Genomic DNA, 24983 nt, shown 5'->3' with positions numbered 1-24983 from the left:
GTATAAAATATTGAGACTAGGACTCAGAGGGGGAGTAGCTTGACCGTTGTAGGGAAACATTCAAATATTTAGTATCTTTCCTCAAGGTTGACGAATGCTTTCCATACCGACCATACGTAAAATTCTCCATACTCTTTTTAGCGCATTTTCTCATTTATGAAAAAATGCACTATTATGCTCGCCATGTCCGTCTGTCTGTCCGACCTTGACTTCATGTTTTTGTCGATGAGAAAATGCGCTCTGTCACTCACTGCAGTGAGTACCGAGTTATTTTTTAATATTTTGGGTGGTTATGAGTACAAAACTACATGTCCCTTTAAATGAAGTGTATAGATATAAACTATTTCGTGTCTGAAGTGCTCCTCTACCTTTGTCCACACATTTGTGGCGATCATTTCTTGGTTTTGATGCCCGCGGTGATGAGGTGAAGTTTTCTTCTGGACTTTCTGAAGGCTGCAAGCGCTCGCTTGGTGGCCTCGCTGCGTCCCGGCAGTTGAGACACCAACGCCCCTGCATTCACACAAGGCATGATAAGAATGTTACCACATCATCATGGAGTAAAATAAGTCAAAATGTATACAATCCTCCACAACTAAGGAATATTTTACTGTTCGTTATACTAAAATCGTCGTTATACAGTGTTTCCCCCCAAAAAAGATATTCAACTTTGAATGGCTGTAACTCGTAAAGTATTAGAGTTAAAAAATTTTGGAAGGTCAGAATTTGTTAGCTATGTTTTTCTCCATATCTCCACCAAAAATCAGATAGATCGATGTAGCTATAAGCGTTTGATAGAACATTCAGTGGCATGTGCTAAAATCGTGCTTGCGCAAACTTTGTCACTTCTCTTAAACTTTGAAGCTTAGGATATTAAATGTAAGTTTTAATCAACTTTTACTCATTTATTGAAGAAAACTGTTCTGAAAATGATAATAACAGAAAAATAATAACAGACGTTCCATTCCTTTAGTGCCCTTCAAATAAAAACAGACGTTCCTTTCCTTTAGTGCCCTTCAATGTGTCCTCGGTTTGTATCAACACACAACTGCATACGACGTCTCATTCCCGCCATCACTCGTCTGATTAACAAGAGCACCATCTTCTCGAAGAAAATTGGCCTCAATTTCAATTCTTTGTCTGAATTCGTCGGCGTCGCGCGGTAAAGTGCTGTAAACTTTGTTCTTTAAATGTCCCCTGAGGAAAAAAATCACAAGGTTTTAAATCAGGTGATCTAGGGGGCCGGCCATTCAACTTGATGACCCAAGGCGATAATGCGATTAGCGAATACTTAATTAAGTTTATTTCTTACAGCACCACTTCGATGCGAAGGAGCACCATCTTGAATCCACCAAGATCGATTGTTTCTTTCTGCACGAGTTTCTTGAAGCCTTGGAATAATCATGTCATTTAATAAATCGCGGTACCCAGCACCGTTCAAGTTATTGTTGTAAAAATACGATCCAATGATGCTTCCGTTGCCACAAAGTCCCATCCACACGGACAGTTTCTCTCTTGAAATTCCTACTTCGAAGTTGAAACTTGGAGGTTGGTTCTTCGGTGCATACTGTTGTATGTTGTGATTATTTACTCTGCCATTCAAATGGAACGCAGCCTCATCGCCAACCACAATATCGTCCACAAATCGATTATGCTTTTGTAAAAACCCTCTTGCGAAATTTAAACGTCGAGGAAGATCAGTATCTAGGAGCTTGTTACGAACATGCATCTTTTAAGACTAACATGCATCTTCTAACAATTCACCCCGTCAGCTCCCTGGGGTGGATCACGGGTGAAAAGCTCCCTGGGGTGAATGAATAATGTATTCAAGATGTATCAAGGATACAAAATATAAAACAGCGAAAAGAAAACATGTCAAGACAACGTAATGATTATGCAAAATGATCTTACTAAAACTTTGCGCAAGCACGATTTTAGCACACGTCACTGAAAGTTCTATCAAACGCTTATGGCTACATCGATCTGTCGGATTTTTGGTGGAGAGATGGAGAAAAACATAGGAAACAAATCGTGACCTTCCAAATTCTTTTAACTCTATTACTTTTCGAGTTACAGCCATTCAGAGTTGAATATCGTTTTTTTTTTTGGGACACCTGGTATAAATCCTCGACTGCTATATTTTCCGAAAATTGAGGTAAACGCAGCACTGTTGTGACTGCAAGCGTTGGTTTCATGAACAATCAAGAGCTATTGATGCTCACACATTTAAATTAGTATCCCGTTACCTGGGTGTGGCAGGTCGAGGCTAGAGCGCAGCAACGTCTGCAGTCTGTACTCCAGCGTGCCCGTCGTGTTGGTCACTAGACCGAAGCGGCTCACGCGTGATATCTGGCGGTATACATGAAAAATTGAACGTTTAAGAGGATATAATCTCCCTATAAGAACAACAGCTTCGTTTGTGGAATTATGCACGATACTGTTGATTACGATTTGTCGGACCACCTAGGAAAAATAATGTTAATATCCAGCTGGCCAGATAACGCCATGACTTGTGAAGGCTGAAAGGGTATTGAGCGTTTCGGTTCTTGAAGATACCTAAATAAGCTGCTGGTCAGAACAATCGGAATATTTTGCAATTGTATTGCATATTATTCTATTCACTTTGTTGTTATATACTTTCCTATGTTATGCATTAGAAAATGAACTTCGCTCTCGCTAATTGGCGAGAGCGAATTGTCCTCAATAAATTCAATTAACACAGAATTTGGGGCGTGACTGCGCTCTATCTTCTTCCTTGACTCGGTCAATTCTACGACGAGGTGTAGATTGTTCACGGCTCGTGTGTTCATGATCTGCAGGTGCAGTCAATTCGTGACTAAGGGACGGCGTCGGTCCGTATGGTGCGGTACACCATAATGCCTCGTTAACAGGACGAGAAAGATTACGTAATTTAGTCCAAATAAGTGGGCACATCCAATCAACTACTCGTATAATAAAATTTATGTTCATGCATATTAGCGTTAATTATGATAACATTTATGTCATGATGAACACACCTCATGACGCGCCGTGTAGGGGGCCAGGTAGGAGGCGGAGGGCAGCAGACGACAGCCTGTCAGGAAGGTCCTTTGCAGGGCTGACGAAGGGGTTACGGGAGCTGGAGACCACATGGGGACATGACTCACTTCGCCCCGGCTTGCTGTTGAATTAATATATTACGAGGTATGAATAAAATCGTACAGGAAGTAGATTTTAATATTGTGGTCTGTGCAGCCACCTGTCACATTAGTGATTTTACATTACTTGAATAAGGAACAGTTCAAGGAAAAACAATCAACTTTATAGTTACCTAATTTAATAGTTATGACAATAGCTGTTTGGTCTTGTTAGTTATTCAAACCGAGCACAAGGAGAGAGAAAATCTGAACACGTGGGAGGAAACCGCGTAATAGAATAGAAGTGTCGGCATTCAAGAAATTGGCCCATGGCCTGTTGCCGTTTCTAAAATGCAAAAAAGTGATTAGGGCGACGTCATTGAAAAATATTAATGCATAATAAGGGCGTCATGTCGTATTTCAATAGTCGGAACGTTGTTTTATTACTAACCAATGTTTGTGAAAACTGTTTCAAACAAGCTGTTGGTGTCTTGGCAAGCAAGTCTAGCCAAGACCAACTGGCAAGTCTTGGTAAAGACTTGCGAAGAAAAAAACGAACAAGGTTACACAATTATTTAAACAAAACGTAAAGCTAACGAGTCGCACAGAATTTCGCGCCTCGGTACCCAAACAGCGACGTGCAGATTGAAGATATTGCTCGGAAAAAAATTCAGCGGCTTGCAGGAGAATTCGGTGAGCAAGACTGCCGTCTCACCTGGCGGTGCGAGGTCGATGGTCGCCCAGCCAACGTCCATCTCGCCGCCGTCGCCGTCCACCGCGAAGGCGCCCACCAATAAAACGGGCCACCCGTTCCCTGAGTACAAATCAAATAGAAAACACAAGCCTAGAAACCATTTTTAGTAATGCATATCAAAGATTTGTACCATTAATTCAGCATGTGGCTGTTTTCTGGCGCGTTCCTTTTCCCTTCAGACAACCAAAGGCGAAGGTAAATTCCAAATAATGTTTCCCATAACGAAGGTAAATTCCCCACACGAGAGAAAAAGAGAGAGAGAGAGGAATGAATTTATCTCTTTTTTGAGATATTAAAAAAAAAAACTTTGATAAATCTTTTAGTTCTTACGTTGTCTCACACTCCCAATTCTATAATTGGCGAACCCTAGCTCCAAAATATTTAATCAGTCATTTTCAGATAGATAAGTCAGTTCAGTGGTAATTTTAACACGACACACACCTGTAGAGTGTGTAAAAAAGCGTAGTGAGAGGGGCATGCAGTACACGCCAGGGGTTTTGCCGGACCATCCGCGTCTTGTTCTACACACCACCGACACGCCCTCACACTCAGTTTCTCGAGACGCTGTCCAGCCTGAAATTTTACCATCATGTTCTGAATTTTTTTTGCATCGGAGCATATTGCAGACTAGTGATACAAATTCATATGTTTTCAGGTATTATCGAGCTCACCTTTGACACTGTGGTGTAAAACCTTTTATAGTGATTTTCCAGTCATGAAAGAATCATCTAAGCGGATTGATTGTTTTTCGACGTTATATGAATAAATGAAAACCTGATTGATCAAGCAGGGAAGATCGATAGCTTCAGATGAAAAGTAAGGAGATGAAAATTTGAAAAGTTAACAGCGCGACTGAAGCTTCAGCGCTGGTAGTAAGCAGACGAAGCTGACTCGCCTGGCGGCACGTAGACCGCGTAGGAAAGGTACACGTCTCCGCTGACTGCGCAGTTTAGCAGGCGCGTCAGCTCGCCTGTCACCGTCAGCTGCAGGCCTCCCCCTCCCTCATCGTCATCGTCTGACGACCACTCGTCGGCGGTCTCAGGAGCAAAATTATTCTTAGCACCGAACGTATTGCTTTTAAGCGTAAATATCTTGATTTCGAAAAATAGGGCTAATACCATGCATTGACTAAAATTGTACAGCGTATCATATTTTTCAATCAGTTTGGTTCAACATACGTTAATGTAGTTTTTCATTCGATCGTATTCATTTAACGGAAACTAAACGTGTATTGCACTCACCAACTTAGGTCGGTAAAATGCAGAGATGGAACCTTCCTTTTCAGGGCGAGTGAGCGAGGCATTCTCGATAGTGTACTCGAAATTCGTTCCGTCCGGGCCTTCTATTCTGACGAATTAGGTCTTCATGACACTTATACATCTTGCTAGCAAGAATAGAAGGCAATTAGACCTTCACGACAAATAGTCACATCTTGCTAGCAAGAATAGAAGGCAATTGGACTTTCATGGCGCATAGATATGTCTTGCTAGCAAAATAGACACAGCAATTAAACTTTCACGACAAATAGTCATGTCTTGCTAGCAAGAATAGAAGGCAATTGGACTTTCATGGCGCATAGATATGTCTTGCTAGCATGAATAGAAGGCAATTAGACCTTCACGACAAATAGGCATGTCTTGCTAGCAAGAATAGAAGGCAATTAGACTTTCATGGCGCATAGATATGTCTTGCTAGCAAAATAGACACAGCAATTAGACCTCCACGACACATAGAAACTTCCTGCCAGCAAGAATTGATCTGGTACCAACACCTTCAAGACACATGGACACGTTTAGCTTACAAGAATAGACTAGGCACTAGGCAGTTACCTACATCCTCATGACACGCACACGTCTTGCTAGCAAGAAGCAGTCAATAGCATAACCAAGTATTGAATGTCATTCTATGCACCCAGGACAAGCAAGGTTCCAAGAAAACCAATTGGTTTAGACTAATCTTATCAGAAAACCAATGAGAGATTTGGGAGAATCCTGATGCAGAGGTAAGGACGAATAACGCGTTTGCCCTATCCCAGACTACTTCCCTATCCCCAGAAGCACAGCAAATGCGATAATGACAACAGCTAACATTCAAGTCAAAGAAGGAACGTCACAATGCGACTTAGCTGCGGGTCAATTTTCCCTAAGCTTTCGTGTCATAAAATCTACAGTTTTCTGAAAAGAAAACGTCAGCAATGTTACTTTGAAATATAATTTAAAATGACGGATGATCTGGAAACTGAAGGCCCATTCAGAGATATTTCATTGAATAAAGATTCCCTACCTTCACACTCAACACAGAATTAAAAAAAAATTCGCAGTAAGTACTAGTCGGACTAATCATTTCACACTAAATAACATCAGGCAGCTTCTCGGACCTTTCCAATTCAGGTTATTTTCACCGGATTCATACCAAACAGAGGTAATCCGAACAAATTCTGCAAGAACGTAAGTACGACAAGGTATGCACTTCATTGCCATTTTGTTTTGTTGCGGCGATACATAATTAACCGCTATGTTTAGTAATACTTAACAGTTCAAGGTACATTTCGTAAAGAAAAGATACCCTTTCGTGGTGGTTTTGTGTTTTAACGGATGAAACCTGAAACCTTCAAAATTTAGTGAAGCGTATAGATGAATCCGTTAGTAGCAGCTTCCACCACTAAAATTATAACTGCATTCTATCGGAAATTCAGCAAAAGAAAAAAATTATGGAACGGAAATTAAAATATCTGATTACTTTACGACAATCAAAATATTTTATAGGTTTTGAGGTCTATCAACAGAATTGCTTTATAAATTTTAGGATAATTTTGAATAATTAAAAATGAGAAAGCAAACAATAATGCTTTCTCAAACAATACAAATGTTACATATAAGGAAGTAGAAAGCCTGTGTGAACAGAAAGGAAGCCGTTTGCGAACTTCAAGTTAAGGGAATGTATGATTTTGATTCTTTATAGTATAATTCTAAGGGTGGAACAATGGTTACAGTTCATAGTACCAATATTGGGGCAGTGAGTTGTGAGTTCGATCCCAGCTACCTGTTATAGTTTACTCAATCGACAATTCTACGGACCCGCCAGCGGACTCGCGTAACTGGGACACTCGTAATTCCTTCAATACTTAACGGATCTGTATGAATTTTGGAATATGAGTATTAATTATCGATACGCTGCCGTAGGAATTATTACAGATTTTTACATGACTTATTATTAGGTTAGGTTAGGTTTAATTAATACTCACATTCCAAAATTCATGCAGATCCGTTAAGTATTGAAGGAATTATGAGTGTCCCAGTTGCGCGAGTCCGCAGGCGAGTCCGCAGGCCAGTCCGCAGAATTGTCGATCGAGTCAATTTAGTCAATATCAGCGAGTTGGTGGGGCGGTGAAGCACAGTAAATTGGAGCAGTGAATTTAGTGTTCGAGACTCTCAACAAACTGTGAAAATTCTGCAATATTCAGAATAGGCGACAGGTCCAGACCAAATCAACGATGACAACGCTATACTTTCACTATTACAAGCTCACCTGTAGGGATGATCACCGGCGTGGCAGAAGTCTGGAGTGACGGCCAGTTCCCCGCGAGTGTCGTACCTCAGGCAGCACAACGTCACGCTCGATGCTTCCTCGAACTCGCTGCAACACGTCGTAAACACGTCCATATTGCATTTAACTCGCCGCTCTTCAATAAAAACAGTAAAATACTGGTACTAACGGCGATTTTATAGTTTTATGATTGCCGCTAAAATATATTTTATGATTGCCGCTAAAATATGTTTTATGATTGCCGCTAAAATATATTTTATGATTGCCGCTAAAATATTTATTTTTTTTGCGAACTTATTGATTCAGACGTAAATTTAAGTTTATTACGATTGAATCAATGGTTAGGTCCTGATCACGAGGTTTTCTTTGTTAAAATTAAAAACAGTGTGAGAGGAACAGACAGAAGAAAACACCCAGCCAAATCGTTTCTCACAGGAGGAGTTAGGAATTTAGAAGAATTTGGTTTTGAGCTTAGCTGGCTTGTAAAATTATTGATAAACCAAGAATTGTGTAATTTAACCGTGAAACCAAAAGAAAATCTTAATATTGGCAATTATTTTAGAGTATAAATGGGACAATTACCAAACTTGATGGCCCTAATTATTACAAATTGTGTAAGGGAATCGAACGAAAATAGAAATTTATGGTAAAATCTATCACTGTATGCAGGTTATGGTTATTAAAAATGTGTAGAGGCAAATACAATACGATTTGATTTAATTTATAGACATTAACTATACGGTACAAAATTGGAATGTGCATGCAAAGGAAATAGAATGATTGTTTACCAGCCACGTGGCTGGAGGTCGGCCATGATGACGTAGGTGAATGATCGCGGGAGATCAGGAGGAGGTGCCTCTCTCTCATCATCGTCTCCCCCCACACTGGATCTGAAGACATCTTGTTTAAATGGCAGGTAATTTTGTCTATGTATTATATATTTTGTTTGGTTTGTCATGCTAGAAAAAATCCTTTATTCGACTAGTTGAGTCCATTATATGAATCACGTCATCGTTGATAATTGGGTGACTTACATCTAATGGTATTGTGCTGTTCTTTCTGAAACTTTTGATACATCTTTAACAGATAACAGCATAAATTTATCCTAAATGAAGTATAAATAGAAGTATAAAGCAAAAGTATAAAGCATCGTGATTATAACCATTCCTTATATATTCTATTATATTATTATATAGGTAATTATAACATCGTAACCATTCCTACACTACTGTAGGAAGGCACTATTCTTTAAGTAGGAAAACAATCTTGCAACCTAATCAATAGGCAAGAAAGCGTTTATTAGTACGTAATGGTAAATTATTTCTGCCGTCATTAATATAGGAATGCTTGTTGTAAAACATCTAATTCTTCACGGTTTCTTGTACATAGCACACAGAATATTTAAAATACTTTTTATATTATAAAATATATTTATCAGAATTTGTCATTTGAATGTTAAATTGATCCCAATTCACAGACTGGAGAGCAAATTCTTTATTTGAAGATTTCAATCATAACACATGAGATCTCGTACCAGTATGCAGAAACTTGCGAAATAATTCCCCAAATTAAAACTCTGACAATAGACATAAGATTTCAATAAATTCATTTTATTTTATAATATAAATTGCAAGCACAAGTAAAGCAGGCCACCCTGCAAGGGCAGGGTGGCCCAGTGGTTAAAGTTCAGAGTACCAAGATTGGCGCAGAGAGGCGCGGGTTCGATCCCAGCTCTGTGCGCCAGTTTCTGGTCAGAATCGGCAAGGAGGCCGGGCGGTTAAGCACAGTAGAATTGTAGCAGTGAGTTGCGAGTTCGAGACCGCAAAATGCTGTGAATGTTCTGCGATGTTAAGAATCGGCGACAGGCCTACGGCCTACTAAACGCTGAAACCGCTATTATTATTATTAAAAGTCAGGTTCTCACCCGCCATGGTGAGGAAGCTCGCGGTTGCGGCGGCGGCTGGTGGTGGCCGGCAACTGCAGCAGCTGTAGGGCCAGAGTTGGTTTAGTAAAGCCATGGTTGAAATAATTAATTAATTCAACCATTAATTTAATTGAGGTTGAATTAATATTAATTAATTCAACCATGAGTGAAGCTTGGCGCCACTGAAAAGCTGGCGACGAAATACTGGAAAATACATAGAAGTTATATTGACTAGGAAATAATTACTTGATGAATAAAAATACACGGTCACTCAAATAAATGAGGAAAGTTATAAATGGGAAAATTTGATCGACAGAAGACAACGGATTTGGAAAAAAACTACCTAAATCAAGATAAAACAAGCGAGCTCTATCTAAAAAAACCTCTATGAGAATAAAGAGGCAAACAACGACCGAGGAAAAGCAATATATTAATTTCCATATATATTCTTGTGAGCGATACAACGAACTTCGAAATTTTTGCTGCCAATCGAGAATTGCATTTGGGTCGTCAGCTTTTTAAATACAACCAAAAATCTTCTTAATTGTTCTCCTTTTCGAAGTCAAAAACAAATGCGCTCAGCTAATCTCAAATTATCATGACGCTCAGCATGATTAATTATCGCGCTTAGCTAATTATCATGATTAAAAACTAAAATCATGATTAATTATGACGCTCAGCTAATTATCAGGATTAAAATTTAAAATCATAATAAATTATGGCGCTCAGCTAATCTCAAATTATCATGAAGCTCGCTCCGCATGATTAATTATCGCGCTTAGCTAATTATCATGATTAAAAACTAAAATCATGATAAATTATGGCGCTCAGATAATCTCAAAATATCAAGTTTCAAGATTCAATTAACTCACGTGCTGGCAATAAGGGTCTCTGTGAGTGAAGGTAAAGACCCGACGCTCGGGTCTCTTCTTGCGACGGTTATCTTTACTACTGCTCGCCACGTCGTCGATGCTTGCGTTGGGGCTGCAAATTAAAACCATGGTAACCAAATACATATCAATGCAAACAATAGATATTCGAAAATGTTTAATATCATGCGGCATTAACTAATAAAATAGAACACTAAATTTACGTTACGTTAAATTTACGTGACAATACGTATAAACGACCTTCCTGGAAAACTGACGCTTACAAGATATATAGATCCTAGAAAACTGACGCGTACAAGCCTGCGAATAAAATTTAGGGAATAAATAATAAATTTCTGAACCACGACGAGGAAAAACAAAATTGTGCAGCAAACTCTTACCGAACAACTTTTTGCTGCCACGTCAAGACGACCTCCTCACTAAACAACTGTTGCTTCTGCAGCGCCTGCTCTTCAGCTTTGTCTTGACTGGCTTCAGCTTTGGAGGCGCTGAGCAGCCCGACCGTAGCCCGCGGTGACGCTGAGATGAGTTCAGCGCTACTCAGCTCGCGCAATCGTACTCTGCGCAGTGGGATTAATATATTTCATTCTGATTGGTCGTAGTCTACTGTAGTTTATTTAGACTATTGCAGCGTTAAACTATCATTTCTTGCACGAAATATCCCACTTTTCTGAGTGAATAAAATAGAATGGCACCGTTGTAAGCTATCAGCTCAGTTCTTGACTGTAGAGCTGCATTCATAAATGATTTGACTGTAGGAAATTTGAAATTTTACAGCCTCATGGAATAAAATGTTTGCATCAACAAACCAACTATATTCAACTGATGATGTCGATTGTACCGGTCAAGTGTTCAAACTGCTCAAATTCAAAGGTTGTTAGAGCAACTTCTCGTCTTAAAAAAAAACAGTAGTTTAATTGTTTGAAAAACTAATCATTTCTTAAGTTTGTTTCTATGCTTGGCTTCACAAAATTCGTTATAAGCATTATTGGTAATTGCTAGTAACCTATAGAATCAATAGCTTAAACGTTAATTACGCCCTCCCCCTGTAACGAAATGTATCGAACAATATATTGCCACAGCCTTACTTGTAGATCTCTTACCTGATCTTGAAGTTTGCGATGTCATCTTTAGTGTAATAGTAGGCGGTGCTGCTAGCCGCTGGTTCCACGGCCATCATTTTCTTTGTTTATTCAATTATTTTCTTCAGAAATATTATATTAACGCAAAAAATAACTATTAAATGGTCTACATCCGTCGCGAACTACTTGATCGTCCACATAAACTAAGGCAGCGTTGGATAAGGAGGAAATGGTTGACAAGCTCAGACCTTTGTTCACCCAGATATAGCATCGCCGGGATACATTCAACGGCTGCCATAACCATTCACTGTACAAGGGTAATACACGCCAGCTATAACCATTCACCGTAGGAAGGCACTACACGCCAGTCCCTACGGAACATCTGATATCTAGAAGCGATTTTAAATCTACCATCCGTAAGGCCAGTCTAGTCAAGAAAAGTACAAGAATCGGCGACAGGCCTATTCTTTAATGCCGAAGATACTATACTACTATACTAGGTGCTGCAAGTGATTGTTTGACGACGACGTTGCCTTGGCAACCGGCGTACCTCGAAACATCAGGATTTAAATGAGACGTTAGAGCTCCAGGAGGGGTAAATGTCAAAACAAAGCCAGCTGCAAAATATAGTCCTAGAGCAAAAACAGATGTATAAGCTTTCATATGCAAAATAATGAGTAATTTTTAAAACAACAGTTGCAATAAAAATGGTCAAAGAAATTCAAAACCATAACTTTAAGCAATGAGTATAAATGGTTTATCGCCGCTTTTATTAAATATAGTCTTCGTTATCATAATTTTAAAAGGTGAAATAAAAAACGGCTCAGGAGTAGATGAACAATATATTATTTTCTCACTTACATAACAATCCAGATGATATCTCCTGGGAACGATGGTTGAAGCACAAGAGTTGTCAATATTTTTTAACATTTTTGGATTACTAATAATTAACAAAATTTTAGCCGAGACAGGAAGAATACGTAAGTTCAACGAATTAATTAATTCGTTTAATTAAATTAAACGAATTTTCACTATTTCATTAGCATGCTGATAAATTTGTTGACATCCTCATATTGTTGTGACTGCAACAAGGAGTAAATAATAAAGCAGTTTATGAACGGCATATTTTCTCAAAACAATCAACAAAAACATCGAGCCGATAAGACCACACCTACTTGCGAATAAAAACCTTTGCTAGAGTATGTCTGGCTCAAGTTGTTAGTGTCAGAGTTCAACGACAAAGTAAGTAGTTAATAAAAAAGGAATAATCTAGGAGATATTTTTGTGAATCAACAGGAACGACGAGCGGGCCACATAAAATGTTGGGAGACATGTATTGACCAATTGAAACTAGTGTAACTAAATATATTCGGTTTGGGATATGTTCGTTGTAGGATACTAGGAGTGTTAATTGTTAGGTAATTCGGGGTGTTTAGTTTTAGGTTACTAGCAGTATTAGGTGTGCTGTGACTAAGGGTGGTCAGGATGCGGGAAGTTGAGACATGAGAACGATGATGTAGGCAGAGGCAGCGAAGATGCATTCAAGCCGAAGCCAACCTGCCCAAAGGAAATTTAGTTAAAAAAGATCTCGAAGTAGTGTCGTCGAATGAAAAAAAATTGTAAGGCATAGGATTTTAGTTACGATTGTCAACGCACTGATCAATGCATAGAAACTCAAATCATACAGGAACTTTTAAGAAGATATTAATCATGAAAGTTAGCCTTATGTCTCTCTAGGAAGTTCTCAGAGACTTAATCACAAATATCGCTGGTTTATCGGAAGAAATTAATTACGTCGGCATGAAATACGATACAGCGACTTAGGAACATTGATATCAAACCTGCGGATGAGCAGAGAAGAAATTATTCATGGAGTTGGCGATTTGAGGATGGAAATGTGTTTTGTTAGGTGCGTGGTCGAGCTGAGGCAGCTTGAGAGCATACGAAGCATCAGCAGACGCCACAGTAGAAGACCTTGCGGAGGACGCAGACGCCAGAGAACCACTTCGAGGCGTACTCAGCAGAGAAGGGTTGTCGCTCACAACCTGGCAGGAGAGGTAAGTTGATACATCGGTTTGAAATCAACATAAAATGCTCGTCTTTACGCTCAGGCCCGCCTACAGATGTAAAGGTATCAAGAGGGCTAATCCTGGAACCGAACGAAAGGGGCCCTTTCCCGATCTTATTTGAGGATTTGTGAAAAGTCAAAGAGGCAGTCACACGTACCCAGGATTCCTGGAGGCGGGCTAGGTACGCTAGTTTACAACTACTAAGACTGCCTGTCGATGAGCTGGTTTGAGAAAACCTTAATTTTTCATTTATTTGCTATTCTTATAGGCAATGACAGTGACTCGTTATATTAAGGCAACACGTTAAATTTAAAATACATCATAGTTTGCACAAAGTACTGCGTTGGAATTTTGCGGTCGCGAAGCTAACTACATTATCTGCATGCTAACAATTAGTCAAATATCTCACCTTGTTGTTGTCAATCTCAGGAATGATACTTGTAAGATTGAAGTTAGACAGAGATGAAGAGAGTTGAGCAGCGGGAGTCATGTTGCCAGACGTAGCGGAACTTTGCTGTCTTTCCATCATTCTTAGAGGACTGAAGGGAACGCATGGGCCACTTCGGTGATTACTGCCGGCGGAGCCTCCAATGAGGGAGTTATCCAGCATGGAACTTGGGTACTGGGCATTACCGACAGCGCCACTAGACCCACCACACATATCTTGAGTATCAAACGCGAACGGGAAGCTTGGGTTAGGCGGAAAGCTGTTTTGATCAGATGGGAATTCGTGGAAGCGTGGGTACGGTGGTGGTGGAGGAGGAGGTGGGTGAGAACCAGTCATGAGATCGCTAGATAGCATTCCTGAAGAACTTGGGGCTTGGTATGGATAAGTGGGAGCCATGTATGACACGTTGCTGGCATACCCAAGAGGTCCAGCTGCTTGGTGAAGCTGAAAGTTGTAATCAGGAGTGCACGCATCAGTAGGGTTATTGGACGAACTACTGTAACCAAACGGAACTGAAGTATTCTGAGAGAAATTCTTCATTTGATGTGGATACTGGTAGACATTCTGAGTCATTCCAATAGTATAATTATGATTTATTGGTTGAGGAGGCGCAGCAACGGCCGCAGAGCGCATGTAATTCTGAGAAGATAAAATTGCTTCGGTGCTGTAGTTGGGAGTTTTGGACAAGCCCGATGAACTTTGCTTCGATGAATGCCACATCACTGCTTGCTGAGAAGAAACATGGCTTCTTCCTGGGCTGCGACGTCGACTGTCAGTTGCTGCCACTGTTTTGCCCCGAGATTTAGATTCGGTTTTCTTTGCACTAATGAGCTTCGTAGTCTTGTCGGACTTTTTGTCCTCGGATTTGGTCGAATTAGTGGACTGTTTTCGAGTAGTGTTTTGACTCACCAAATGAGTAACAGAAAAATATCTCACGGGGTCAGTCAGGTTTTCTCTTTCATCAGGCCCATCATCAAGCAAATAACTACTAACACCGGATAGATCGTTCAGGGCGCTCTGATTGTCAAGCTGGTAATTTTGAAGTTGTTGATCTTTTGCGTACGTAGAGGAAGCATAGCAATGACGCGAGTCCCCGCGAGGAGAGGTAGGGTGGCGTCTGTTGTATAGAGAGCCGGAGTAGTCAAAAGCCGACGGAGAATACAAATTACTGCCCATTAAATGCTCATGTTGTTGCTGCTGATGATGGTGAGTTTGGTGGGACTGTAATTGGGTATTGTGGGTGTGCTGATTGTGGTGGTGCATTGGACCAGACAACTGAAGATTCATGTGATGTTGCTGTTGTTGCTGCAGTTGGAGTTGCTGCATATCAAGATCGTGAGTCTGTTTCAATGAATGTGTTTGTTGGTGAGGTAAGCTTTTTTGGTACTGAGAAAACTGATTCTGAAAATTACTATTCTGAGACATTTGCATTTGATTCTGCATTTGGTGCGATGACGGAAGCGATTGTTGGGGGCGAACAGGAATATGTCCTTCAACAGAATTAGGGGGACTTTTTTTAGTTTTATCCGTAACATCGTTTTTCACGCAAATATTCGAAGAGTTCGCTTCGCAAGCTCTTTCACCAGCGACAGGTCTTTGATGGCTACTCAAAGAGGAAGATTCTTGAGCTTTGCTGCCAGAAACAAAATTTTTACCAATAGTAGACGTTGATGCTTTTTCACTTATAACGGAATCATTAGGTAAGCAGTCTTCCCGGTTAACATCAATGCGCGTTTTTAGGTTTGCTACAGTGGCAGGTTGGTTAACTACTTTATCAGAACCGGGATCTTTCTGAGAGACTGATGCATTGTTTAAGGTTGAATTATCTACGCTTACTGCAGTTTTAGGGCAACCAGCGTTTACCAGGCCAATTTCTTGACTAGCGCTGACCAAACGCGTGTCTTCGATTTTAGAAATTGATAACGTTGCCGATAGTAAAGATTTGGAAGACTCTACCAATGGCTTCAAATTAATGATGTTCCGAGATGAGATTGGCACAGATGAAGAAGATATCTCGGAATTCTTCGAGTTATTCTCCTGTCGATCAACTGGACTTTGCTGTGGAATCTTGAACTCTGTACTACCGGAGACCGCGGACGAGATACCTAGAGGTTTATCTGGCAGAACGACATATTTGTTATTCTGCGAACATGGGGTTGATTTTTGTGAATCGGCACTAGCAGACATGAAAACCTTTCTACTATCTGTCATAGAAATATTCAATTCACCTTCAACATGGGATCCACAAATAATTTTCGAGCAGGTCGAAGCAGGTAACAAATTTCCTGAGCTAGATTGTTCAGGAACCGAAGTCGGAATTTTTTCACTGCTACAGATAGGTAAAAGCATAGAACGTTGTTCTCCCTGATTATCGGTAATTTTGTTCGATTTCTTACTGGAACTATCATTCGGAAGAGAGTTGCTATAATTATCAGAGGCCTTATTTGGAATTGAATTGATTTTGTCAACAGGTTTTGTTGCATTGTTATCAATCAGTGGACTTGATTTATACTGACTACCCTCGAAGGTCGCAGCTGAAATAGAAACTCCAAAATTAACAGTGGCGCTAATTCCAGCGCCGGGTGAGGACGAAGTTAGGTAATCTTGACTGAAGTCGGTAATTTTCGCTGATAGAATTCGACTCGGTAAGAGATTCTGCGCCGGCTCCGTGAAAGCTCCATTACTAGAATCGGTAACAAGTTTATCTTGGCAAGATTTGGAAGGAAATGACAAACTTGTGTTTGCTGTAACGTCCGAGCTCCATGCTATTCCCAAAGACTTGTCATTAGAGCCAGATGATACTCCGCTAGGTTCAAAATTTGCGTTTCCTGCGGAAACTGGGGTGATTGAAGGAGTGGTATTTTTAACGGGACTAACTTCTGCAGATTGTATACTTCGAAAAGTGTTAATCGACGTTGACAGAGGATAATAACAAAGTGGCTCACAGCCTAAAGCAGGAAAAGAAGATTGGTGCGACGGTCCCCCTAAAATAGAAGAAGATCCGTCGACAGTTGATGAATCGGTTTCAGTAGAATTGGCACCAAAAACCGCTCTATGGAACGAGTTAGAATTATCCAACGGTAGAGCTACACTTGAAGTTAAGAATGGGAGAGTAGGACCAAGAAATGTAGATGCTGAATTCAGAGCTCTCTCAGTTGCTGAGAAAGGATTACAGGGAAAAGGTTCAACTCTAGAATTCTCATTACCAGAAGTAATCGCCACAGTGCAGATCGGCACGTTCGATGTGGGAGGATTACTCGATACATCATCACCCAGTAAAGAAGTATCTACACCTAGAGCGCTCGACTTGTTTGTTGAACACTCGGCAGAAGAGGAAGAGGGACATGAATGAGAAGACACTAGACCTTCTAAAGCACTATGGATCTCTTCTTTTCTTCCATCGTTATCAGTCGTGGACACATCAACTTTAGCAATGACGTTCGTTTCACAGGAGCCGGCGGGAAAAACTTCTGGATTGTATCTCTTTTCTTTATCATTGCTCGCAACTGACGATGACCATGTACCTTTCACAACGTTTGTACAAGCGAGTGATGCTTCGGGAACTCGAGAATTCTCCGAATGAGTAGTTGAAACGGAATAGTCACGAACTGCTTCCTTCACAACATTAGAAGTTTTGGGTTTACTCGGTCCACTAGCAGAATTTAAACTACTAGGCACGAAGAAGCCAGCTGACGAAAGCGACGTCGAGACAAACGAGTGATTAACACACGCAGAAGTTGGTTCTCTAGTCGCCGGCAGCGAAGTGGGTGTGTCGGATGACTTGGAATGAGAAACGTCTAATGAGATAGCTAGACTCGAAGGTAGCCGTGCAACATCTGTCACCAAATCGTTATACTTAGCCGGGCTAGTGGCAGAGGTCGATGATATCTTGATTGAGTTTCTTTCAACAGTGGAACTTGAAACACTCGAGTCGAAAGATTTTGAAACATTTTGAATGGAAGGGTACGATTCAGCAAAAGAAACTACAAACGTAGTAGGCACAAATGAATTTAAATTTGTGTCGGAACCAGCATCCCAAGACGATGTTATGGGGTACCTGTGATACGATTGAACGGGGATATTTTGGTGCACTTCATTGCCAGTTAAGAATGGAGGGAAGTTGAAATTATCACACGTGCTTGCACATGGCTGCGTGAGCTCAGTTTGGGAAAGGCTTGAATTAGAAGCATTCACAACTGCCGTACTAGAGACTGGAGGGTTTGAGGAAAGCGAAAATGAAAATGACGTCGGGGTTGAATTTGTAGGAGGCAGGGAAGCAAATGTGGCGTATGTTGGTGAATAATTTTGCGACGAAGAGAAAGAATATATGGAGCTGTTTGAGCTCATAAGTGACGATGGAACACACAAGTTTGGTCGAATTCCAGAGCTGAGACCTGTAGAGCTAGGACATAAAAATGAAAAGTTCGAATGGTTATTCAGTATCAAATTTGAATACATTGAATTCGAATCGGGAAGCCCATGAATTTTTCGTTCTTGTTTTTCTCGGTTATCGTTTAAAGCCGAATCAATAGAAGATGAATACATGGAACCAAACTTATTTTGATTGTTAGAGGAACTTGGACTTTCAGATAAGTTTGAATCGTTCGATGAAGAGGCAGCATTAGACGAAATCGATTTCGAATGGATTGGCAAAGTGTTACATTGCATTGGAGAGTAGGATGGTGTTGAAACATTCGTTCCCAGAGGTGGGAAGGCTGCAGTAGAAGGCTTTTCACTAAAAGATATGGAGGACAAAGATGAAGAGGATATGAGTTCTGGTAGAACGGATACAGAAATAACTGCTGTAGACTTCATTGAGGTTTTCGAAACGGCAGGTGATACAGAATTGATGCAGGAGGGCATCACAGAATCATAGGAGCTGAGAGTCTGAGTCATAATCCTATTTTTATTACCTATATTGGATGCTAAACTTGTCGGTTCATGGGTAGACGCAGTCACAAGATTCATTGGCAAAGACGATACAGGAATATAACTGAATGTTTGTTTATCTTCAACGGAATTTATAGGGGTGTTTGCAGGACGACAAGAAGTGGAATTCATTGAAGTCGAATAAGTAGGAAGGTCTAATTTCGAACTTAATGATTCAGTATTTACGTTTGTGTCGTGGCACTTGTTAGGTTCTGTCGTCAATGTTACATGACTGTCAGAGACGTTAACATTTCCATGGTCGGAAGAGACAATTGGTATGTTGATGCGGTCACCTTCGGTAAAAACTATACTTTCCAGAGTCTTAGTGCAATCGGTAGAAGACACAGCTGGAAGTGTGATATTACCGGATTCTGAATCCTTTTTTACACGAGATCCTTCACCTGCCATACTGGTACATTGATTTTCAAGTCTCGCTGGCACAGCAACAGGAGGCACTACGGACACGCTATCACTTTGATCATGACCAATTACTTTCCCCTTTGAGGACATGCACAATGCAGTAATGCTGTAGTTGCTGTTACCATTTGTAGAGCTAAAAATACTTTCAACAGAATGCGAGTTTACCTTACTGAGCGGAACAGTTCCAGGACATTCGCTGGTTGATCTTACATCTTCCATTGGCAATCGATGACTGTCTCTTGCCAAACACACTGAGGTAACAGATGGTCCGCACAATTGCTGGGTTGAAATTATCGTCATGATCGATTCAGTTTTGGAATTTTCAATTTCCCTTTTCTCTTCTGGGAATGATGCCTGACTCTTATCTGATTTCCAATTACTCTCGTTACCGTCAAGCTTCACTCGAGTAGAAATAGTACTATCAGTGTGATAAAGTTGAGAGCTTAATACAGCAGCTGAGGTTACCATGTTACCGACAGGCGAAATTATGGTAGGAACACAAGTGTTCAATTTCAGATCAGAAATAGTCGTTTTTGGAGTTGGGCAGTGGGAACTAGAATGAACACTGCTAACAGCATCACTCACAATAATGGAGGTAACGGGAGCCACGTGGCACGAAGTGGGCAAAACTTGTGGGTGAGGATCAACCAACTGATTTCGAGAGGCTACCAATAAAGACGATCGTCTCGATTCTACAATAAATGAACTATCATTTTCTGCCTGGGGGGTTTTTATAACAGGACAAATTGTGGACATAGTCGAATTTGCCTTAACAACGAGAGCTGAAGAAGATGATTGCATTACCTCCTCAGAAGATTTTTCGGGCTGACAGAATTCTGCAGCACAAGACATAAATTGAATCCCAGCATTAGGATGCGAAGTGTTGCAATGAACGTCAGTTGATAAATTGTCGCTAAATACAGAGGAAGCATTTGAAATAATGTTATAATTAGCTTTCAGACAACTATCCAATAGAGGATCTTGTGAGGCAGAGCGTACATCAGTGAAGTTTCCTACTATGGAACATGGAGTCACTGGCTCGACCTTTTTAGGCAGACTACCACCAGATGACACAGAAAGACTAGAAATATTGTATTCCGACGTTTCTGAAGTTTTAGCAGGCTCTTTTGAAGTATTGTCGAGAGTTTCGAGATTATTGTAGCTTTCAGTTTGTTTTTGAGTGGAATTTGATTCTGTTAATTCGCAAGAACTCTCATATGCAGAACTTTGGCTTGTTATAGTGGTTTGGGAAGATGAAGCAAATCTCATTTCATGAGTGCCTTCAATAGGACTGATGTCACTGAGCACTGTATCGGGATGGGTATTCTCAGCTAAATTTAAATCCATATCGGTCAGCGATTTTTTATCACTGGAAGGATCGGATTTATTTTCAAGCAAATCACTCCTGGATGATAAAGGTACAGCTGTTTTTAAACGCTTCTCTGATCTGTTGTTTCCAGAATAAGTACCCTTTCTTTTTTCTGCTAACAAATCTTGTTTTGTAATTGGAGGAGAAAACAAAAAATCTTTAGGCTCGCTATTCATCATGACAACATTTTTCATAGTCAGGCACTGCTTGGGAGCAATAGGTCTCAGCTTAGATAATGATGGCTTTAATGTGGGATACAGCATTACAACTTTAGTTTCAGGTTGAATGTCTGGTACTACATGCATAGGTTCAAAGGCAACTACAGCAGGAATGTTGGGAGTTTTCTTAGGTGCCAAAATCTTCAATGGAGGAGTAGCATTAGAGACAAATCCTTCAGAAGAAGGCAAAGTTGATGCAGGATATGCCAAGATTTTGCTGCTGTCTGAGTCAAAAAATAATTTTATGCTAGTATTCATACACTTTGGTAGCTTTTTCAGTAGTTTTCGAGGAGATTTAGGATGAATATTTTTAGGAGCATTGGGAAGACTTGAAGCAACTATACAAGATGCAACAGTATTGGATGGAGCAGAACAGACATCAAGGGAAGTTGAAGTGGGTTTGATATTTACAGTGGATATTACTACAGTGTTTGTTGAACTTGGTTCAAGGTATTTTACATGATTAGCATGAGACAGAGAGGTAACTGCACCTACAATGGCTGAACTGCACTCAGAAACAGTGGTTAAGGGATCATTGAGAACAATTTTTACAGTTTCTGAGTTTAAAGACAATGTGGAGGATACTTTACTTGGATCATTATTGATATCCTGAAGACCTCCAGCATTTCTGCAAAGATTTGGAGTTATTTGAGGTAATAAAATGGATGGTACTAAACTCAAATTGTTTTTTGTGTGATTTATCACAATATTATTCTTACTCAGAACCTGAAATTTCTCTGGGGTTTTACCTGTTATAACATTGTCGTTGTGTGACTTTCCAATCACTGGACCTATTGGTCTATTAAGCAAAGTCATTTTTATTTCTGGAATATCAAGAACAGCCACAGGATTTTCTACCGTTCTCAAATTTTTCTGATGAAGAGTAGGGGATGCATTTAAGAGATGGTTTTCATGCTGAGAGTCATGTTTGTTTGTGCTTTGTGTTAGTGTGTGGGGCTCACTGCGTGTCTCAATGTGGGGCTCAGTTGCCTGCTGACTGTGGATACTTTCTCCACCTCCTGGAACACACAATAAATAAATAATGTAATGCTGCAGAGTAATGTAGCAATCTTGTACACAAAGACTTACATATATATAAAAACATAGATATTATTTGATGCCATACTCATTATTCATAATAGAGTTAGGAAAAAAAATTAATCTTGCTTGAGGTAGAGTGATGAATGAAGGTCAAGTTATATATTTCTTAATTAAATTACACCACCTAATGAGATAACACCTACAAATGAATCCAGTCTTTGAGAACATTTGTGCAAGAAAATTTTAACTGTCACACACAATTTTTTTTCTTGCATATTAGAGTAAATTGCATTGATCCTACTATAAAAATGGATCTTCATGCATAGTAAATTGCCAAGAATAACTTTACAGAATAAGAAATATCTTAAATATCCTCTACATCAATCAGATAAGAAATGTACCTTTTTAATTTTTGAATTCATTATTCTGGAAAACTTTGAGCTGTAATTTTGCAATTCTGCATTGTTTTTGATGATCAATATTTCAGTTATATTAGCATAATATTCATACCAAAATTAGAGTCCACACTTTTGGTAAAGTTATTTGATGAGTGTAAACTTTTGCATCTCTTCACAAACAGCTGGGCTGCAATGACTATTTCCAACTTGCTTTTAGTGTGAATTTCAGGCGCTAGAGCTTCTTGTAATTTGTTGAGTTGTTCATTGAACCGTCCTCGTCGCTGAGCTTCATAAATACCATACTGTGTCTTGTTCCTGAAAAGATTATTTTGTAACAATTGAAAACAGCAAGTTTTGTTAGAGAGTGGATTGAAAAAACATCTTTCATGAACATTTTTTAGGAATATGTACTTGCTTATTATTCTGTCTTTCTCACAACTTTTAAGATGAATGTCATGAAATAATTCCTGAGACAAATTATTGTCCTCAGTAACATTCAGAAATGAATATAGGTAGTCTATGCTGAAGGTGATACCAGAGATCAGGCCAAGATAAAAGCACAATTTATGCTCATTTAGTTGCAAGATTACCAGGGTGCAGAGTATGCAAGCAGCGTTGCCAAGATGTGGATTTTAAGTCCAAAACGTCACCAGCCATTTTCAAGCTGCGTTACCGGGTAATTTTTTATTAAGAAAATGCTGATAACAACTTCGATAGTATATCCCTTACTCTCTATACACTGCAACACTTACTCATCACAACTGATTCTGGACAAGCTTCACTGCATCCTGACAGTGTGGAATTCTAGAGGGATAATAAATTAACCAGCACACATAGCATATTGGAAAGCAGGACCTGAAAGCTTGGAATGGCCAGGAACTTTACGCTTTCAGTCCATTATTTACATATCCTATCCCTTTCAGAATTCCAGCTGTGATTGGTTGATAGGATTGTGATTTTAGCCCCTTTCAGCTTTCCAGCTGTAGTTGGATAATGGAATTGTAATGTTAGCCTATCTGCTTTCTAGCTGTGATTGGTTGATGGGGATGCTTTCAAGCTGTGATTGGTTGTGCCCATAAGCCCTGCCCCCAGGTATGGTATATGTACTACAGCACTGGTTAACTAAATACTTGATTGAAACTTGATCATTACAAACAACGGGCCTGTAAAATGTAAAAAAATCCATTAAATAAAAGTAAAATAAAAAATATCTATCAAACATGAGACATCCAAATAATTCTTTTACAAATATAATGTCATATAAAATTGAAATATTTTGTCCACTTTTGATCCTCCTTTTCATTTATAGTCACTTTAGTCAGATAAGTCAGTCACCTGGCACAGCACTGTGGGGAAGCTTTTCAGCTTGGGTAGAAAGCTTATTTATAAGTGAACTTCCATTCTTAGAATTCCAGTCTGCATGATCCTGATCTAACCAATGTACCAAAAACCTTACTGTGTGTACTTGCGGTCTTTCAGATAATAATTGCTATAATTTCAAAGTTATTTATGAAAAGCAATAATTTCAATAAAAATGTATTGCAAGATCTTCCGAAGGCATAAATTTTGCTGCTGTTGCATTGCCAAAGATCTTATGATATTCACCACCTTTCTGCACCCTGGCAATATTGTAGAAAAATTGCAAAGTAGACATCTCCAATTTTGAGACAAAAATACCTTGGAAGATCATGATTTTATGTTGACAATTGCTGCTTTATTTTTAAAATAGACTAAAGACCATTAAAGAGATCTTTCAACAATTGAAAAAAAGCTTGTTGAAAATCTGGTAATCAATTCCAAAAAAATAGTTCATTTTCAATTTCTATAAGTAGACCAGTAAAGTATCATATTAGATACCAGCATTATCATATATTAGAAATTTGTTTAAATGTTGAGTAAATGAGGAAATTAAAAATGACTGATTCTAAAAAATCTCTGGTTTGTCACTATGCAGTGATCCAATCATTTCAGTGTTAAGATAAAAATGAGAAAAATGGAATATTTTCATCTCTAATTTTTAAAAATTACTCGTGAAACATATGTTTTAGCCTGAAATTTTAGGAAACTTCTGCCTGATATTCATAACAAGGGCTTAAATATGATCCTCTAGGACTCATGCTTCAAGACAGTGAATGATTCGAATTTTCAATGAGTAAAAGAAACCATCACAGTGCGCACACCTCAAATTGGAAACATTTGGAACCTCAAATTGGAACCCCAGTGGGCACTGGCCACTGGGGCCCTGGGCACCTAGTCTGGAAAAGTCCTATTTTTGTCTGAAATATCGCGGCTCTAATATAATATAATTTCAGTAGGTATGAAATCTCGCGGCTCGAATGTCATAAATTTTTGTTTGATTAAAAAATCGCGTTTGCACTTCGCAAACATGTCATTTCATAAAATTTTCAACTTCCGCAATCTGCATTGCTTTACCGTTTCCGCCAAAAATATCTTGCAGAAAAAACATAAACATCGTAATGTAAACAAATAAACGAAACGTTTGTTGAAGATCGCGCATAGTTGCGGTCATGTCAAAGCGGTCAGACTGTATATTAACACGTGCTGAACTTACAGTAGAGACAAATTTTATTGTTGCCGTTTGACTGTTTAAGGGTAAAATTAGAGATTTGGGGTAACACGTGCCTAAACTTTGTAAATAAATTCGCATTCGCACCTCGTAAATGGCTTTTCATGGCCGAGATATGGAATTCACGGCTCGGTGAAATAGAATCACGGCTCGTAGAAATGGAATCACGGCTGGCAAATCCATAAAACCACGGCT

The 24983-nt window shown here is 39.5% G+C and overlaps 2 protein-coding genes across 2 annotated transcripts; both read right to left on the bottom strand.

Annotated features, from left to right (window-relative positions):
- Positions 1-234: 234 nt before the first annotated feature.
- On the bottom strand, positions 235-11522 carry LOC108674983 (Meckel syndrome type 1 protein homolog). Its single transcript, XM_018162972.2, has 13 exons — positions 11331-11522; positions 10608-10787; positions 10210-10321; positions 9338-9399; positions 8202-8303; positions 7396-7503; positions 5109-5214; positions 4763-4904; positions 4309-4440; positions 3829-3927; positions 3015-3157; positions 2244-2346; positions 235-510 (listed from the first exon to the last, which is right to left on the bottom strand). The coding sequence occupies exons 1-13, from the start codon at positions 11405-11407 to the stop codon at positions 392-394; spliced, it is 1485 nt and encodes a 494-aa protein (XP_018018461.2). The 5' UTR covers positions 11408-11522; the 3' UTR covers positions 235-391.
- A 610-nt stretch (positions 11523-12132) lies between these two features.
- On the bottom strand, positions 12133-22516 carry LOC108674988 (uncharacterized threonine-rich GPI-anchored glycoprotein PJ4664.02). Its single transcript, XM_018162976.2, has 4 exons — positions 22314-22516; positions 13788-21781; positions 13151-13354; positions 12133-12866 (listed from the first exon to the last, which is right to left on the bottom strand). Exons 2-4 carry the CDS (start codon positions 21576-21578, stop codon positions 12780-12782), a joined length of 8082 nt encoding a protein of 2693 aa, XP_018018465.1. The 5' UTR covers positions 21579-21781; positions 22314-22516; the 3' UTR covers positions 12133-12779.
- Positions 22517-24983: the final 2467 nt, after the last annotated feature.

This window comes from Hyalella azteca, unplaced genomic scaffold, assembly GCF_000764305.2.
Source record: "Hyalella azteca isolate HAZT.00-mixed unplaced genomic scaffold, Hazt_2.0.2 contig5323, whole genome shotgun sequence".
Classification (NCBI taxonomy): domain Eukaryota; kingdom Metazoa; phylum Arthropoda; class Malacostraca; order Amphipoda; family Hyalellidae; genus Hyalella; species Hyalella azteca.
This window is presented reverse-complemented; position numbering and strand designations above follow the sequence as displayed.